The sequence below is a fragment of the Callionymus lyra genome, chromosome 1 (assembly GCF_982586985.1).
Source record: "Callionymus lyra chromosome 1, fCalLyr1.hap1.1, whole genome shotgun sequence".
Taxonomy (NCBI): domain Eukaryota; kingdom Metazoa; phylum Chordata; class Actinopteri; order Syngnathiformes; family Callionymidae; genus Callionymus; species Callionymus lyra.
This window is the reverse complement of record NC_141818.1, coordinates 48,151,873-48,167,087: the sequence shown is the minus strand read 5'-3', so window position 1 is coordinate 48,167,087 and position 15,215 is coordinate 48,151,873. Positions and strand designations below refer to the sequence as shown.

Here is a 15,215-nt window from a genome sequence, read left to right as displayed (position 1 = left end):
GTGCGCATCTGTGTTTGTTTGCATCTGTGTTTTTGGTGTCTGCGCATCTGTGTTTGTACACATCAGTGTTTTTTGTGTTTGTGTGCATATGCGTCTCTGTTTTTGTGCTCATATGTGTTTGGTTTGTGCGCATATGTGTTTTTTGTGTTTGTGCGCATATGTGTTTTTTGTGTTTGTGCGGATATGTGTCTCTGTTTTTGTGCATCTGTGTTTTTGTGTTTGTGCGCATGTGTCATTTAGACAAAAGATCAATATAATGTCAATACTCACTGATGTCGAGGGACAAGAAGTTTGACTCCAGAACGAAGACTGACCACGAACCTTCTGGTCCTCAGCTCTCGGCCATGAACAGCTGGAAGGACATGAGGAAGGAGATCCTCTACTTGACGGCCAACGCCACCGGCTCGCCCAACCAGATGTACCAGGCCGTGTCCCGCATCGTGTGCGGTCACCCCGAGGGCGGCGGCCTCAAGATCAAGTCCCTCAACTGGTACGAGGACAACAACTACAAGGCCCTGTTCGGTAACCTCGGCAACGACAGCGACAACGAGCCGATGACCTCCTACGACAACTCGTCCAGTGAGTTTGGTTTTCTTACGTCTTTAAAGTCGCTCGAGCTTTTTAATGACATCTTTGACGTTTGGACCTGCAGCTCCGTACTGTAACAACATGATGCGCAGCCTGGAGTCCAGTCCCATCTCCAGGATGATCTGGAGAGCCTTGAAGCCGCTGCTCATGGGAAAGATCCTGTACACGCCCGACACGCCCGCCACGCAGAGGATCATCCACGAGGCGAGTAGATGCACAGACACTAAAACACAGATGCACACAGACACTAAAACACAGACACTAAAACACAGATGCACACAAACACTAAAACACAGATGCACACAGACACTAAAACACAGATGCACACAGACACTAAAACACAGATGCACACAGACACTAAAACACAGATGCACACAGACACTAAAACACAGATGCACACAAACACAAAAACACAGATGCACACAGACACTAAAACACAGATGCGCACATACACAAAAACACAGATGCGCATAATCACAGATGCGCACAAAAACAGAGACACGTATGCGCACAAACACTAAAACACTGATGTGCACAAACACAGTTGCGCAGACACAAAAACAGATGCACACATACACAAAAACACAGATGCGCATAATCACAGATGCGGACAAAAACAGAGACACATATGCGCACAAACACAAAAACACTGATGTGCACAAACACAGTTGCGCAGACACAAAAACAAATGCACACATACACAAAAACACAGATGCGCACAAACACTAAAACACAGATCCTCACAGACACAAAAACACAGATGCGCACAAACACAAAAACACAGATGCGCACAAAAACAGAGACACATATCCGCACAAACACTAAAACACTGATGTGCACAAACAAAGTTGCGCAGACACAAAAACAGATGCACACATACACAAAAACACAGATGTGCACAAACACTAAAACACAGATGCGCACAAAAACAGAGACACATATCCGCACAAACACAAAAAACACTGATGTGCAGAAACACAAAAACACAGATGCGCACAAAAACAGAGACACATATCCGCACAAACACTAAAACACTGATGTGCACAAACAGATGCGCAGACACAAAAACCCAGATGCACACATACACAAAAACACAGATGCGCATAATCACAGATGTGCACAAAAACAGAGACACATATGCGCACAAACACAAAAACACTGATGTGCACAAACACAGTTGCGCAGACACAAAAACAGATGCACACATACACAAAAACACAGATGCGCACAAACACTAAAACACAGATCCTCACAGACACAAAAACACAGATGCGCACAAACACAAAAACACAGATGCGCACAAAAACAAAAACACAGATCCGCACAAACACAAAAAACACAGATGCGCACAAACACAAAAACACAGATGCGCACAAAAACAAAAACACAGATCCGCACAAACACAAAAAACACTGATGTGCAGAAACACAGATGCACACAAACAAAAAAACACAGATGCACACAAAAAACAAAAACACAGATGCGAAGAAACACAAAAACACAGATGCACACAAAAAACAAAAACACAGATCCGCACAAACACAAAAACACAGATGCACACAAAAAACAAAAACACAGATCCGCACAAACACAAAAACACAGATGCACACAAACACAAAAACACAGATGCGCACAAAAACAAAAACACAGATCTGCACAAACACAAAAAACACAGATGCGCACAAACACAAAAACACAGATGCGCACAAAAACAAAAACACAGATCCGCACAAACACAAAAAACACTGATGTGCAGAAACACAGATGCACACAAACAAAAAAACACAGATGCACACAAAAAACAAAAACACAGATGCGCAGAAACACAAAAACACAGATGCACACAAAAAACAAAAACACAGATCCGCACAAACACAAAAACACAGATGCACACAAACACAAAAACACAGATGCGCACAAACACAAAAACACAGATGCACACACGAGCAAGTTGATATCTATGATACGTTTTGGACTAAATGGTGTTTTTCTCGCAGGTCAACAAGACCTTCCAGGAGTTCGGGGTCCTCAGGGATCTCGGGGGGATGTGGGAAGAACTCAGACCTAAAGTCTGGCACTTCATGGAGAACAGTGAGGAGATGGACCTGGTCAGGGTGAGTCTCTCAAGGGGTTTCAACTTCTTTTTATAAAGTTAATACGTCATATTTATCTTATCATACGTGAACTCAGTGGATAAAGATTCAATTTAAGGACATTTTCAGCTCCAACAGCTCCATCTAGTGGCAAAAAAATGCTACATTCAATTCCACCCACAGGGAGTTTATTTTCTATTGAGTCAGACTTTAAAAATACTTTAGTTTTTTTTAAATACTTGTATTTCTCTGGCCCTCAGACGCTGCTCCGCAACAACGCCAGCGCCTCCTTCCTGAACACGCAGCTGAGCGGCACCGAGTGGCGAGTGTCGGACCTGAACCTCTTCCTGTCCAAGACTTCGGAGGACCTGAGGCCGGCCGGGTCGGCGTACACCTGGAGGAACGTCTTCAACGAGAGCGACCAGGCCATCCAGACCATCTCACGCTTCATGGAGGTCCGTGACTACAATAATAATAATACACTATAATAATACACTATAATAATACACTATAATGATACACAATAATAATACACTATAATACAAGATAATAATATACAATAATAATACACTATAATAATACACTATAATACAAGATAATAATACACAATAATAATACACTATAATAATACACTATAATAATACACTATAATAATACACTATAATAATACACTATAATACAAGATAATAATACACAATAATAATACACTATAATAATACACTATAATACAAGATAATAATACACAATAATAATACACTATAATAATACACTATAATAATACACTATAATACAAGATAATAATACACAATAATAATACACTATAATAATACACAATAATAATACACAATAATAATACACTATAATAATACACTATAATACAAGATAATAATACACAATAATAATACACAATAATAATACACTATAATAATACACTATAATACAAGATAATAATACACAATAATACACAATAATACAAGATAATAATACATAATAATACACAATAATAATACACAATAAAAGACAATAATACAAGATAATACACAATACTACACAATCATTCATAATAATAATACATAATATAACACAATAATAATACATAATAATATACAATAATACAAGATAATAATACACAATAATACACAATAATAATGCATAATAATACACAATAATACAAGATAAAAATACAGGATAACAATGCATAATAATACATAATAATATACAATAATACAAGATAATAATACACAATAATACACAATAATATACAATAATATACAATAATACCCAATAATACACAACAATGCACAATAATACAAAATAATAGAAGATAATAATACATAATAATACACAACAATACACAATAATAGACAATAATACACGATAATAATGCATAATAATACACAACAATACACAATAATACACCATAATAATGCATAATAATACATAATAATACACAACAATACACAATAATACACCATAATAATGCATAATAATACATAATAATACACAACAATACACAATAATACATGATAATAATGCATAATAATACATAATAATACACAACAATACACAATAATACACCATAATAATGCATAATAATACATAATAATACACAACAATACACAATAATACACCATAATAATGCATAATAATACATAATAATACACAACAATACACAATAATACACCATAATAATGCATAATAATACATAATAATACACAACAATACACAATAATACACCATAATAATGCATAATAATACATAATAATACACAACAATACACAATAATACATGATAATAATGCTCGACACGCACGACCTGGTCTGAACTGAAGTGGTTTATTCTCTCAGCTGATGATGTAATGATTGACAGTCGCTGCTGCTTTACTTTCACAGAATCTCTCGCTTCACGAGTTAAATTCCAACGACTCACAAAAACCTGCTTTATGTTCTTGTTAACGGTGACCTCAGTTGACCTCAGGGAAGGTCGCGTCTCTCTGCGGAGAAACAACGATTTACCAACTTGTTTTCGATGTTCGGGGAAGAAGTCGTCAAGTTGAAGCCGTGAAAAACAAGAAAGAAAAAAGTAAAAATAAAATGTATAAAAGTGAACACGTGACGTGTAAGTTTAAAATAATGGTTATTTATTTCTATAATTAAATGACAGTAAGTTAGTTACAGTTAAATCAACCAAGTTAACTTAAATCACTGAGTCGAGACAAACTTTTATATTTTTTTAAACAAACTTTTACTTCGGTTGATTCTGAGTTAAATTCTTGACTTGAACTTGATTGACAGGAAGGAACAAGTGAAAGTTACTGAAGTTACAAAAACAAGTTTCAAGAAAAGATGTCAAAACTAAAATATGGTGAAAATGGGTTAAAATTATTTGATGTGAATAAAATAAAATGATGTTAGTGGAACCTTTCTGTCTTGAAATGTATTCTTTAAAATATATATATATATATATATTTTGTTAGACAAAAGTATATGAATACGTTTTGTCAATGAGTTTAATGATTATTTAAGAAAAATAAACACAATAATAATACATAATAATACACAATAATATTAGATAATAATACAGAATAATACAGAATAATACACAATAAAACACAATAATACACAATACTACACAATACTACACAATAAAACACAATACTACACAATAAAACAATAATAATACACAATAATACACAATACTACACAATACTACACAATAAAACACAATAATATAAGATAATAATATAAGATAATAATACAGAATACTACAGAATAAAACACAATAATACAAGATAATAATACAAGATAATAATACACAATAAAACACAATAATACACAATACTACACAATAAAACACAATACTACACAATAAAACAATAATAATACAGAATAATACACAATACTACACAATACTACACAATAAAACACAATAATATAAGATAATAATATAAGATAATAATACAGAATACTACACAATAAAACACAATAATACAAGATAATAATACAAGATAATAATACACAATAAAACACAATAATACAAGATAATAATACACAATAATACAAGATAATAATACACAATGCATCCTGTCCAGGGTGTCCCCTGCCTCTCGCCCTATGAAACTGGGATAGAAATAAATAAATGAATGAATAAATAATTAAGCTCAATTGTTCAATCATCTAAAACACAAATGTACTAAAACAAGAAGTAAAAGTATTGAATGAAGTATTATATCTACGACACCGTAGAGGTTCTAGAGCAACATTCAAACCAGAAGATCTAAAACAGAAGCTTGTCGTCTTCAGTGCGTGAACCTGGACAAGCTGGAGCCCGTGGCCAACGAGGAGCGTCTGGTCAACAAGTCCATGGGTCTCCTGCACCACCAGAAGTTCTGGGCCGGCATCGTGTTCCCGGACATCTCAGCCGGCGACGGGTCGGACCTGCCGCCCAACGTCAACTACAAGATCCGCATGGACATCGACAACGTGGAGCGGACCAACAAGATCAAGGACGGGTGAGAAGGTTTCCTTGACGCCCTGTGGGTGGCGCCGTCACGTCGTTGTTGACCCCCCGTCCTGTTTGGGTTACAGATACTGGGACCCCGGCCCCAGAGCCGACCCCTTCGAAGACCTGCGCTACGTCTGGGGCGGGTTCTCGTACCTGCAGGACGTCATCGAGCACGGCATCATCCGGGCCATCACCGGGTCCAAGGAGAAGACCGGGGTCTACATCCAGCAGATGCCGTACCCCTGCTACGTGGACGACATGTGAGTGTGGACCCGGGTCAGAACCTGGACCCCAGAGCTCACCTTCTTCCTCCTCCTGAAGGTTCCTGAGGGTGATGAGCCGCTCCATGCCCTTGTTCATGACCTTGGCCTGGATGTACTCGGTGGCCATCATCATCAAGGGCGTGGTCTACGAGAAGGAGGCGCGTCTGAAGGAGACCATGAGGATCATGGGTCTCAACAACGGGACCTTGTGGCTCAGCTGGTTCATCAGCAGTCTGATCCCCCTGCTCATCAGCGCCGCCCTGCTGGTGCTGCTGCTGAAGGTCAGTCGACGACGCTCTCGACGATAATAATACACAATAATACAAGATAATAATACACAATAATACAACATAATATTACACAATAATACAAGATAATAATACACAATAATACAAGATAATATTACACAATAATACAACATAATAATACACAATAATAAACAATACTACACAATAATACACAACAAAACAGAATAATACAAGATAATAATACACAATACTACACAATAATACAAGATAATAATACACAATAATACAAGATAATAATACAGAATACTACACAATAATACACAATAAAACACAATAATACAAGATAATAATAAAGAATAATACACAATAATACAACATAATAATACACAATAATACAACATAATAATACACAATAATACACAATAACACAACATAATAATACACAATAAAACACAATAATACAAGATAATAATACACAATACACCACAATAATAAACAATAATACAATATAATAATACACAATAAAACACAATAATACAAGATAGTACACAATAATACAAGATAATAATAAACAATAATACAAGATAATAATACAGAATAATACACAATACAACACAATTATAGACAATAAAACACAATAATACAAGATAATAATACAGAATAATACACAACACAACACAATAATACACAATACAACACAATAATACAAGATAACAATAAACAATAATACAAGATAATAATACAGAATAATACACAATACAACACAATAATACACAATACAACACAATAATACAAGATAATAATATAGAATAATACACAATAATACAACATAATAATACAAAATAAAACACAAAAATACGAGATAATAATACACAATAATATAAGATAATAAAACACAATAATACAAGATAATACACAATAATACAAGATAATAATGAACAATAATACAAGATAATAAAACACAATAATACAAGATAATAATACACAATAAAACACAATAATACAAGATAGTACACAATAATACAAGATAGTACACAATAATACAAGATAATAATAAACAATAATACAGAATAATACACAATACAACACAATTATACACAATAAAACACAATAATACAAGATAATAATACAGAATAATACACAATACAACACAATAATACACAATACAACACAATAATACAAGATAATAATATAGAATAATACACAATAATACAACATAATAATACAAAATAAAACACAAAAATACGAGATAATAATACACAATAATATAAGATAATATAACACAATAATACAAGATAATACACAATAATACAAGATAATAATGAACAATAATACAAGATAATAATGAACAATAATACAAGATAATAATACCCGGCGCCGACTAGAAGTTCTAAACCATGGTCTTCCGTCCTCAGATGGGTAACCTGCTGCCGTACAGCGACCCCGGCGTGGTCTTCCTGTTCCTGGGCTCCTTCGGGGTCGTGACCATCATGCAATGCTTCCTCATCAGCACCTTGTTCTCTCGAGCTAACCTGGCGGCGGCGTGCGGAGGAATCATCTACTTCACGCTCTACCTGCCCTACGTGCTGTGCGTCGCCTGGCAGGACTACGTGGGCTTCGGCGCCAAAGTCATCGTGGTGAGTTGATGATGACAAAATATACACATAAGACGTAAAACAACCGTATTTTAAACACAATAATAAACAATACTTCACAATAATACACAATAATACACAATAATACACAATAATACACAATAATACACAATAATACATAATAATACACATGAATACACAATAATACACAATACTACACAATAATACATAATAATACACATGAATACACAATAATACACAATAATACAAGATAATAATACATAATAATACACAATAATACACAATAATACATAATAATACACATGAATACACAATACTACACAATAATACATAATAATACACATGAATACACAATAATACACAATAATACAAGATAATAATACACAATAATACACAATAATACATAATAATACACATGAATACACAATAATACATAATAATACAATATAATAATACATAATAATACAAGATAATAATACATAATACTGCAAGATAATAATACACAGTAATACACAATAATACACAATAATACAAGATAATAATACATAATAATACAATATAATAATACATAATAATACAAGATAACTATACACAGTAATACACAATAATACACAATAATACAAGATAATAATACATAATAATACATAATAATACAATATAATAATACATAATAATACAAGATAATAATACATAATACTGCAAGATAATAATACACAGTAATACACAATAATACACAATAATACAAGATAATAATACATAATAATACAATATAATAATACAAGATAATAATACATAATACTGCAAGATAATAATACACAGTAATACACAATAATTAACAATAATACAAGATAATAATACATAATAATACACAATAATACACAATACTACATAATAATACACAATAATACACAATAATACAAAACTGTTTTTATTATTGATGTATAAATTGAAGGCTTGTGTCGACAATATTGTGATTCGATGAATAACAAAATGTACAAATAAGACGTAAAACCACCATATTTTGGTTTGTTGGCGTTTGTTGTGGATTAATGACCTTTAACGTTGAAGGTCATTCTTTTTAAAGGTCAAAATGCTTAACATTGACCAACAAGTGAAGCATCTTTGAAATAAACCTGACATCAATTCTAAGACTTTTCACCTCCGGTTCTCCCGCAGAGCCTTCTGTCTCCGGTGGCGTTCGGCTTCGGCTGCGAGTACTTCGCTCTCTTCGAGGAACAAGGCGTCGGGATCCAGTGGTCCAACCTTCTGGCCAGTCCTCTGGAGGACGACAGCTACAACCTGACCACGTCCATCTGCCTGATGCTGTTCGACGCCGTGCTCTACGGGGTCATGACCTGGTACATCGAGGCCGTGTTTCCAGGTCGGTCTCAAACTCACCTGATCCTCTGAGGAGAACTTTAATGAAACCAGTCTCTGGACTCCATCCTCAGGTCAGTACGGGATCCCTCGGCCCTGGTACTTCCCTTTCCTGAAGTCCTACTGGTGCGGAGAGAAGGAGAACAAGAACTTCTCAAGTACCTCGTCCAAGAAGGACGCTGAGGGTGAGTTATAAATATAAATATAAATATATACTGTATATTAGTAAGTTCTAAATACATATAAATATATCTTTAAGTTATTAAAACATTTAAATGTATTTGTAAGTTCTAAATATATATAAATGTATTAGTAAGTTCTTAATATATATAAATATCTCTGTAAGTTCTAAATACATATAAATATATTTGTAAGTTCTAAATATATATAAATATATTAGTAAGTTCTTAATATATATAAATATATTAGTAAGTTCTAAATACATATAAATATATTTGTAATTTCTTAATACATATAAATATATTTGTAAGTTCTTAATATATATAAATATTTTTGTAAGTTCTTAAAACATTTAAATATATTAGTAAGTTCTTAAAACATATAAATCTATCTGTAAGTTCTTAAAACATTTAAATATATTTGTAATTTGTTAATACATTTAAATATATTTGTAAGTTCTAAATATATATAAATATATTTGTAATTTGTTAATACATTTAAATATATTTGTAAGTTCTAAATATATATAAATATATTTGTAAGTTCTTAAAAAATAAAAATATATCTGCAAGTTCTAAATACGTTTAAATATATTTATAATTTCTAAATACATCAAAATATTTTTGTAACTTCTTAATATATATAAATATATCTGTAAGTTCTTAATACATATAAATATATCTGTAAGTTCTTAATACATATAAATATATTTGTAAGTTGTAAATACATATAAATATATTTGTAAGTTCTTCACATATATAAATATATCTGTAAGTTCTTTATACATATAAATATATTTGTAAGTTCTTAACATATATAAATATATCTGTTAGTTCTTTATACATATAAATATATTTGTAAGTTCTTCACATATATAAATATATCTGTAAGTTCTTTATACATATAAATATATTTGTAAGTTGTAAATACATATAAATATATTTGTAAGTTGTAAATACATATAAATATATTTGTAAGTTCTTTATACATATAAATATATTTGTAAGTTGTAAATACATATAAATATATTTGTAAGTTCTTCACATATATAAATATATCTGTAAGTTCTTTATACATATAAATATATTTGTAAGTTCTTAACATATATAAATATATCTGTTAGTTCTTTATACATATAAATATATTTGTAAGTTCTTCACATATATAAATATATCTGTAAGTTCTTTATACATATAAATATATTTGTAAGTTGTAAATACATATAAATATATTTGTAAGTTCTTTATACATATAAATATATTTGTAAGTTGTAAATACATATAAATATATTTGTAAGTTCTTTATACATATAAATATATTTGTAAGTTGTAAATACATATAAATATATCTGTAAGTTCTTTATACATATAAATATATTTGTAAGTTGTAAATACATATAAATATATTTGTAAGTTCTTCACATATATAAATATATCTGTAAGTTCTTTATACATATAAATATATTTGTAAGTTGTAAATACATATAAATATATTTGTAAGTTCTTCACTTTGAGTATTGTTTTGATTGTTAAAGCGCTTTGTGACCCTGGTCTCGAAAAGCGCTATATAAATATATATTACTTACTTACTTACTTACTTACATATATAAATACATATATCTCCTGCCCTCCAGTCTGCATCGAGGAGGAGCCGAGCCACATCGAGCCGGGCGTCTACATCGAGAACCTGGTGAAGGTCTACAGTCACGGGAACAAGCTGGCGGTGGACGGTCTCTCCCTGAGGTTCTACGAGGGTCAGATCACCTCCTTCCTGGGCCACAACGGCGCCGGAAAGACCACCACCATGTAAGGAAGAGAAAAAACTGAACCTGTTCGTCGCGACTCTTTCTAAGTCCGGTCTTCGTTCAGGTCCATCCTGACGGGTCTGTTCCCGCCCACCTCCGGGACCGCCTACATCCTGGGCAAGGACATCCGCTCGGAGCTGAGCACCATCAGGCAGAACCTGGGCGTCTGTCCTCAACACAACGTCCTCTTCAGCATGTACGTGTCCCGGGAGATCGTGTTCCAGAGTTCTTCAGGACTGACCTTCTGTGGTTCTGGGTCACAGGCTGACGGTGGAGGAGCACATCTGGTTCTACGCCCGCCTGAAGGGTCTCCCCGAGGACATGGTGAAGAAGGAGATGGAGCAGATCGTCAACGACGTGGGTCTGCCCCACAAGAGAGGGTCTCGGACCAGCACGCTCTCCGGTGGGTTTCTCTCAACGTGGGTTCCTGCCCCGGAGCGAAGGTTCTGATCCGGGTCTGTGTTCAGGTGGGATGCAGAGGAAGCTTTCGGTCGCACTGGCATTCGTCGGAGGGTCAAAGGTCGTGATCTTGGATGAACCCACGGCCGGTGTTGACCCTTATGCTCGCCGGGGCATCTGGGACCTGCTGCTGAAGTACAGACAAGGTGAGACGTCTTTAAGAAACTGATGCTGATACTGTAGTAACAAGTATATATGTGTAGTATTGTCCAGTAATTGACTCTGGTGTGGTGATAGTGTAGTAACAAGTATATATGTGTAGTATTGTCCAGTACTTGACTCTGGTGTTGTGATAGTGTAGTAACAAGTATATATGTGTAGTATTGTCCAGTACTTGACTCTGGTGTTGTGATAGTGTAGTAACAAGTATATATGTGTAGTATTGTCCAGTACTTGACTCTGGTGTTGTGATAGTGTAGTAACAAGTATACATGTGTAGTATTGTCCAGTAATTGACTCTGGTGTGGTGATAGTGTAGTAACAAGTATATATGTGTAGTATTGTAGCATTGTCCAGTACTTGACTCTGGTGTTGTGATAGTGTAGTAACAAGTATATATGTGTAGTATTGTCCAGTAATTGACTCTGGTGTGGTGATAGTGTAGTAACAAGTATATATGTGTAGTATTGTCCAGTAATTGACTCTGGTGTTGTGATAGTGTAGTAACAAGTATATATGTGTAGTATTGTCCAGTAATTGACTCTGGTGTGGTGATAGTGTAGTAACAAGTATATATGTGTAGTATTGTCCAGTACTTGACTCTGGTGTTGTGATAGTGTAGTAACAAGTATATATGTGTAGTATTGTCCAGTACTTGACTCTGGTGTTGTGATAGTGTAGTAACAAGTATATATGTGTAGTATTGTCCAGTACTTGACTCTGGTGTTGTGATAGTGTAGTAACAAGTATACATGTGTAGTATTGTCCAGTAATTGACTCTGGTGTGGTGATAGTGTAGTAACAAGTATATATGTGTAGTATTGTCCAGTACTTGACTCTGGTGTTGTGATAGTGTAGTAACAAGTATATATGTGTAGTATTGTCCAGTAATTGACTCTGGTGTGGTGATAGTGTAGTAACAAGTATATATGTGTAGTATTGTCCAGTACTTGACTCTGGTGTTGTGATAGTGTAGTAACAAGTATATATGTGTAGTATTGTCCAGTACTTGACTCTGGTGTTGTGATAGTGTAGTAACAAGTATATATGTGTAGTATTGTCCAGTACTTGACTCTGGTGTTGTGATAGTGTAGTAACAAGTATATATGTGTAGTATTGTCCAGTACTTGACTCTGGTGTTGTGATAGTGTAGTAACAAGTATATATGTGTAGTATTGTCCAGTAATTGACTCTGGTGTGGTGATAGTGTAGTAACAAGTATATATGTGTAGTATTGTCCAGTACTTGACTCTGGTGTTGTGATAGTGTAGTAACAAGTATATATGTGTAGTATTGTCCAGTACTTGACTCTGGTGTTGTGATAGTGTAGTAACAAGTATATATGTGTAGTATTGTCCAGTACTTGACTCTGGTGTTGTGATAGTGTAGTAACAAGTATATATGTGCAGTATTGTCCAGTACTTGACTCTGGTGTTGTGATAGTGTAGTAACAAGTATATATGTGTAGTATTGTCCAGTACTTGACTCTGGTGTTGTGATAGTGTAGTAACAAGTATATATGTGTAGTATTGTCCAGTAATTGACTCTGGTGTGGTGATAGTGTAGTAACAAGTATATATGTGTAGTATTGTCCAGTACTTGACTCTGGTGTTGTGATAGTGTAGTAACAAGTATATATGTGTAGTATTGTCCAGTACTTGACTCTGGTGTTGTGATAGTGTAGTAACAAGTATATATGTGTAGTATTGTCCAGTACTTGACTCTGGTGTTGTGATAGTGTAGTAACAAGTATATATGTGTAGTATTGTCCAGTACTTGACTCTGGTGTGGTGATAGTGTAGTAACAAGTGTATATGTGTAGTATTGTCCAGTACTTGACTCTGGTGTTGTGATAGTGTAGTAACAAGTATATATGTGTAGTATTGTCCAGTACTTGACTCTGGTGTTGTGATAGTGTAGTAACAAGTATATATGTGTAGTATTGTTGAGTACTTGACTCTGGTGTTGTGATAGTGTAGTAACAAGTTTACATGTGTAGTATTGTCCAGTACTTGACTCTGGTGTTGTGATAGTGTAGTAACAAGTATATATGTGTAGTATTGTCCAGTACTTGACTCTGGTGTGGTGATAGTGTAGTAACAAGTATATATGTGTAGTATTGTCCAGTAATTGACTCTGGTGTTGTGATAGTGTAGTAACAAGTATATATGTGTAGTATTGTCCAGTACTTGACTCTGGTGTTGTGATAGTGTAGTAACAAGTATATATGTGTAGTATTGTCCAGTACTTGACTCTGGTGTTGTGATAGTGTAGTAACAAGTATATATGTGTAGTATTGTCCAGTACTTGACTCTGGTGTTGTAGTATTTACAGACCACATGACTCTTGACAAAGTCGTAACTACTTTCATTTGTTTTCTAAACTAAAATAAGTCCAAACATCAACTTTAAAAGCTTTTAGTCGACTGTATCCTCTCGTCCTCAGTCATCGCCAGAATCCTCAGGGTTTCATTGTTCCTTTAGATGGGAATAATTTGCATTTTAACAACTCATTCTTTTATTTTAAACTTGATTTATTACATAAGAAACCGATAAAATACAATAAAGTTCCTGAAAAGCATCAGTATTTAGAGACTCACAGTGAATAAATGAGTTTAACTCGCTCTCAGGTCGCACCATCATCCTCTCCACGCACCACATGGACGAGGCCGACATCCTGGGCGACCGCATCGCCATCATCTCTCACGGCAAGCTGTGCTGCGTGGGATCCTCGCTCTTCCTGAAGACGCAGCTCGGCACCGGCTACTACCTGACCCTGGTCAAGAGGGACTACGACCTGGCCCTGCACTCCTGCAGGAACTCCGCCAGCACCGTGTCCTACAGCAAGAAGACCGAGAAGGTTCGTGTCTATGTTTACATTTTATATGTCCTTTTAAAACAATGTATTTTTTTCTATTTAATCAT

General features: G+C 34.3%; 1 protein-coding gene across 1 annotated transcript in view; it reads left to right on the top strand.

Moving 5' to 3' along the window:
• LOC148089984 (phospholipid-transporting ATPase ABCA1-like) overlaps positions 1-15,215 on the top strand; it is a 48,723-nt gene that overhangs the window by 15,736 nt on the left and 17,772 nt on the right. The window contains exons 9-23 of the mRNA XM_087811080.1: positions 336-579; positions 653-792; positions 2,586-2,702; positions 2,942-3,136; positions 5,984-6,192; positions 6,269-6,445; positions 6,507-6,729; positions 8,112-8,333; positions 9,489-9,693; positions 9,764-9,874; positions 11,503-11,674; positions 11,738-11,869; positions 11,937-12,076; positions 12,141-12,278; positions 14,921-15,150. Coding sequence (XP_087667206.1) covers positions 336-579; positions 653-792; positions 2,586-2,702; positions 2,942-3,136; positions 5,984-6,192; positions 6,269-6,445; positions 6,507-6,729; positions 8,112-8,333; positions 9,489-9,693; positions 9,764-9,874; positions 11,503-11,674; positions 11,738-11,869; positions 11,937-12,076; positions 12,141-12,278; positions 14,921-15,150 — 2,655 coding nt within the window. The remainder of the gene's footprint in view (positions 1-335; positions 580-652; positions 793-2,585; positions 2,703-2,941; positions 3,137-5,983; positions 6,193-6,268; positions 6,446-6,506; positions 6,730-8,111; positions 8,334-9,488; positions 9,694-9,763; positions 9,875-11,502; positions 11,675-11,737; positions 11,870-11,936; positions 12,077-12,140; positions 12,279-14,920; positions 15,151-15,215) is intronic.